Source organism: Limulus polyphemus, unplaced genomic scaffold (genome assembly GCF_000517525.1).
Source record: "Limulus polyphemus unplaced genomic scaffold, Limulus_polyphemus-2.1.2 Scaffold1648, whole genome shotgun sequence".
NCBI lineage: Eukaryota > Metazoa > Arthropoda > Merostomata > Xiphosura > Limulidae > Limulus > Limulus polyphemus.
In genome coordinates, this window is record NW_013667258.1 from 245,848 (window position 1) to 251,775 (window position 5,928).

Here is a 5,928-nt window from a genome sequence, read left to right on the forward strand (position 1 = left end):
TACGTCTCATTAATAGTTTGTGAATTGTAATTTGGCTTCTTGCTTCACATTTGTCGATATTTGCTCATCCCTAATTTATTTTCTCCAGCGTATAAAAGGAAGTGTTGATCCGTGTTAACCTTGTTAAGTCGAAACTCAGAACAAACAAGTATTAATTAATGGCGGGCAGCGCTGTTCACCAATTAAACTATCGCATCTTCGCTTTATTAGTTTAGTAACAAACAAACTGATGACACACAATATAGCACTGTTAAGTTCGACTGTTACTGAAAAAAACAAACATTTGTCAGTATTTAAAACCAACCAATTAACAAACTGTTGACACAAAATATAGCACTGTTAAGTTCGTCTGTCACTGGAAAAAACAACAACATTTCTCAGTATTTAAAACCAACCAATTAACAAACTGCTGACACAAGATGAAACACTATTAAGTACAATTTCTTCTAGAAGAAAGTTTTTCAGGATCAAAATAACCAACAAGCAACATCAACGAAATAAAAAGATAAAAGAAAATGTTTTTTTAAATAACACGCTACAACTTTTACATCACCAACTTTGTCAAAACTCTGATCTACTTCTACAAACACAGACACCACACTTGCTTCTAAACCCCTAGCGTCGTTTTATAGAACCAACATCAGGTAGGTTAGCACTTTTATTACCATACACACATTGTTTGTCAGCAGAGAGTAAGAGATAGAGGAGAGAGGGGACGGAAGAAATAATTGACTGAAGGGTAGGCCTTACTAAGTGTTTCTACGAAGAACCAATGTCACCTGTTTTAACCTCTCGCACCACTATACAGTAGTGTGTTGTTTGTCAGTCGGTCAGTAGACACTAAAATAACGTTACATAAGGGACGCTTAACGTTGCAATTTGTACTGTATTAACGTCAGTAAAACGTGCGCATGCCATGAATCACGAGAACAATTATACACCCGAATAATTAATTATAATAAATCACGCTGTAATAATGTACCTACAAGCATTTAGACTCCTAACGTCTTTGGAGCATGACTGTCTAACATTTTTGGAAAGTGAGGGAGCTAAGTTAATCTAACATAGTTGTTAATAATAGTGTATATATACACTGATTGGAAAAAGTGGTGGGGGGCACGTGCTCTTCTGCACCATGTGTTAGGCGCCTATGTTATTAAGTTGACCACGTTCCTCAACGGTGCATAACATGGCGAGTTTACTTTACACGATGTTATGTAGTTGTTAAAAATAGTTAGTTATATCCCTCGACATAAGATTTTCAACTCCACCTTGACGACTACCTCTCTCCATCCAGTAAGCCCTAAAATACTTAATATACAAACTTCAATAAATCATAGGTTTGTAAAACTGGATGAAAGGTGTCATAAATTTTCATCTAAACAGTTAAACTGACCATTCATCTCTCTGAAGTTATAAACAACCGCTGTCTACTTTTATAAATTACTCAAAGAAGCGAGTTGCGCAGTGAAAACGATCTGCTTTATTTCTTCGAATAAGAATTAACTCATGGCTCGTTTCACCAAAACTAAACCTTTATTACAGTCGTGAATGGAAAAAGAATTAATCAGTGAATAACTAGTGAATAATCAGTGAATAATGACACAATTTTGTTGTTGCTTCTTTTAAACAAACTCGCGTAAAGTTAGGCAAAGGCCTATCTGCGCATAGCCGTCCCTCATTTTCAGCTGATAGACCAGGGAGAGGAAACAGTAAACAGCACGCACCGACCGCTAACCTTTGGGCTTTACAGTCGTGAATGGAAAAAAATTAATCATTGAATATAATGACACAATTTTGTTGTTGCTTCTTTTAAACAAACTCGCGTAAAGTTAGGCAAGGCCTATCTGCGCATAGCCGTCCCTCATTTTCAGCTGATAGACCAGGGAGAGGAAACAGAAAACAACACGCACCGCTAACCTTTGGGCTACTCTCAATTTTACGACCGAATAATGGAATTTGACCGCAACTTATATAACGCATCTCCGACTTCGAAGTGCAGAGTGATAACGGGACGCGAACCGAGAACCCTCAGAAGCCAGTCAATGTACGATTACCACTAAGTCACTTAGAATGTGTAAAAACTATCACTTGCAACGTGTTGCTTTTAGGTGTGGAAAACATACGGCTATCAATAAAAATATTGCCTTTTTGACTTATATTGGCTCAGCGGTAAGCATAAGAGCTTATAACGATAAGACTCGTGGCTCAATCCTTGTAGTGGGCACAGCGTAGATAGTCCATTGCGTATTTTTGCGCTTAAACTAAAACAAACAAGCCTTTTGTTACAATATTTTCCTATGGTAATGAAAATTGTGCAATATTTTATTGTAAAGCAACTTCAGTGAGACTCGCTTTTTTTGAAACGCATTGTTATCTACAGTAGTTAGGCTTAACGAATAATTTAGAGATTGCTGAACAACGCTTACAGTTGATATTATTATTATTTTAGCAGATTTCTAAAAAAATACATCCAAGAATGTTCGCGGAATAATTAGTCTAAACACATCAATTTTCCAGTTACATATATTAAAAACGGACAGTTTTGTAATACATCTCCACCAGAGGTCAGCAGTATTTGCGTTGAACGAAGTACAAATAGTCCATTGCACATCTTCGGATTTTTTTTTTTTCAAGTATCATTATTGTTCACCATAGTTCGAGCCGTGATTTGCTTAATCTAATAATAGTATGCAACTTTTATCGTTACAGCGTCATTTTCTTAACTCACCAATGTTGATAATATCAGTTTTTGAGCTAGATTTCGGTGATTTTAATTCTAATATCATCGTAAAAGTAGAAAGACCAAAATATAGTTTGTTTATATTGTGTCTTCTGCCTAATGAATGTACAAACGAGCTTTTGATGATAAAGTTTATATATACCTTCAAATCACATTTGATTAACACGGTTAGTTTTGAAGATTACTGCGGTGTGTCAACATACTGGCTTTAAAACGGACTGGGCATGGCACAGTGGTTAGCGTGTTGGGCTGCGGGTCGTAGGGTCTGGGGTTCAAAGAGCCGGAGAATGCTCTTGTGGCAGGGAGTACTACTGAATTAATGATGGTTGAACCCGAATCCTAAGGGTTGAAAATACCTATTTCAATGAGATGTTTGTTTATTTGTTATTTAAATAAAAAGTTACAAAAGTGGCTACTGTTCTGTGTCTACCACAGGTATCGAAACCACATTTTTAGTGTTATAAGCCTTCAAACTTACAGCTGAGTCACTGGGGGGAGGGACTTTCAACGAGATGTTTCACACCACAAGTAAATAAAATCTGACGGTCACTAGAACTTAATGATTATAACACTCAGTTAGGTTTGTTTAAATTAAACACAAAGCTATACAATGAGCTATCTGTACTCTGCCCACCACGGGTATCGAAACCCAGTTTCTAGATGTGTACGTCAGCAGACATACCGCTGTGCCACTGGAAGACACTATCAGTTAGAGAATTTGATGAAAGTATATAAGTTTACATCATGCCTCAAATGAACAATACCTTTCTTAGACAGCCCATTGTGTAGCTTTGTGCTTAATTACAAATAAATTATTGACTGGTTCTAGCGATATCCTAGGAAGCATAAATACTCTGATTATCAAACAATAAAAAAAGCGATATTGATCTAATAGTGAAACAACAACGATAATACGATATGTACACTGTTATGGCTGGTCTTTCAATTATGGACTTTAACTAAATCTGATATGAATCTTTTAAGTACGAATAGACGATTGCAGCCACGTGACCGAAGAAGATCTGATCATATTGGGCTGAAGTTAGTCATTGACATGACCTTTCTGAAACTGTCCTGACGTCATTAAAATGCTAGGGATAACGTTACATAATTTTCCTCGTAAATCGTAAACATTTATATATTTTCATAAAGTATAAGTATTGAGTTTTCATTAATACAACACTCTTTTCTCAACAGGAAAACGTATTTTATTAACCGAATTTTGTAAGAAAAATATCCACACTTTATACTTAGTTTCCACTTACTTATACGAGTACGAGTCCCGTTTCTTTGGCGTCTGTTTTTAAACCAGTTGCTAACCTGTGATAGGCTCAGTCCAGTTTTCTTAACTAATAATCGCTTTTCATCGGGAGTAGGGTAGCGGTTCCGGTTGTAACATTCTCTCAGCATTTGTCGGTATCTTTCTTTGAAGCAGTAAACTGTTGCTTCTCCGTCCCAGATGGTTTTGGGTAGCGGATACCTACGCCGCAGACGATATTTGTCTACAGCCCCTAGTGGCCGGCCGCGGACCTTCTCGCTCTCTCGATAGTGGGCCGTGTACCACATCTGTTGGAGCTTCGGATGGTGCTGGGGGTCGTAGCTGTGATTCTCAAGAATAGTATAAAGTTCATGGTAGTTACCCCGGTGAAAAGCTACTGCTGCTCGAGCTCGGAAGACAGACTCGTTGCAGCGCAGGAGCTCGGTTGGCGGAAGTGACGAAAGGAAGCGAGCCAAACGGTTATTATCCCCAGCCTGTTGAAGGACTTCACACACACAAGCCACATGATCTGGCGAAAATGTCCAGTTTTTGCCGGACAGCATCTCGGACACTTGTTTTCTATGGTCTACAAAAACTGGAAGGTCAGTTAAAGTGTCATCCATTTCAGCCACTTTGCCATCGAGGGAGGAGTCTGAGGATAGGTCAGGCAAGTTGAGGCTGTTGCTGTCACGTGCTCGGCTGTCTATAAGCACATTACCAGACGTACCTACGCGCCCCGATATCTGCTCGCCTGGAGGCGGAGGTGTACTGTATGGTGTAATAGATAGAAGCTCGCGGCACGAGTCATCGAGTCTGAGTGGATGTGAAGTCATAGTGTTACACTCGGAATCTTAGTGTCAAGAGTGGAGATTTTACGTTGCTACGACTACTGCGCATAGAAATCTCATTCGTCTTGATGGTTGCACGTGATTGGTCAATTTCTATGATCTCAATGCGTAGATGCGACAATCGCTTTTTTTTTATCTATCTATCTGTTTATCTTCGGTGAGGAACAACGTTCTAACACTGCAGACTTCTACCCATCAGACTACAACACAGGTGAAGAAGGTTTTCAGATTTTAGTTTCAAAATCCTTATTAACTTAGCAAGATCCATTTACATTCACACGTATTTTCACTAATCATTCATCTCACCATTTCAATGTATCCAGCTCGGGCACTGGTTGGGTAGATTATTCGTCGCTCAACCAGTGAAAGTGGGTTTTCTCGGGGCACTCCTGTTTTTCCCCCTCACACAGCATATTTCTCGGCATAAGATACATATTTCGCTTCCCTCCTGATAAACAGTCGTTTGGTCCCTTCTCACTTCTACTTCTCACTTTGTACTTCATGTAAACTGTATTAATTGTAGTAAAGTTGCACTTCATGTAAACTGTATTAATTGTGGTAAAGTTGCACTTCATATAAACTGTATTAATTGTGGTAAAGTTGTACTTCATATAAGCTGTAATAATTATGGTAAAGTTGCACTTCATGTAAACTGTATTAATTGTAGTAAATTTGCACATCATGTAAACTGTATTAATTGTGGTAAAGTTGGACTTCATGTAAACTGTATTAATTGTAGTAAAGTTTTACTTCATGTAAACTGTATTAATTATGGTAAATTTGCACATCATGTCAACTGTATTAATTGTGGTAAAGTTGTACTTCATATAAACTGTATTAATTGTTTTCAAGTTGTACTTCATATAAACTGTATTAATTGTTTTCAAGTTGTACTTCATGTAAACTGTATTAATTATGGTAAAGTTGTACTTCATATAAGTTGTATTAATTGTGGTAAAGATGTACTTCATATAAACTGTATTAATTGTGGTAAAGTTGCACTTCATGTAAACTGTATTAATTGTGGTAAAGTTGCACTTCATATAAACTGTATTAATTGTGGTCAAGTTGTACTTCAT

At 37.5% G+C, this 5,928-nt stretch overlaps 1 protein-coding gene across 1 annotated transcript in view; it reads right to left on the minus strand.

Moving 5' to 3' along the window:
* LOC106464424 (homeobox protein SIX1-like) overlaps positions 1 to 5,582 on the minus strand; it is a 23,584-nt gene extending 18,002 nt beyond the window's left edge. Inside the window, exon 1 of the mRNA XM_013924559.2 lies at positions 4,009 to 5,582. Coding sequence (XP_013780013.2) covers positions 4,009 to 4,834 — 826 coding nt within the window. The 5' untranslated portion in view covers positions 4,835 to 5,582. The remainder of the gene's footprint in view (positions 1 to 4,008) is intronic.
* Between the last annotated feature and the right edge of the window lie 346 nt (positions 5,583 to 5,928).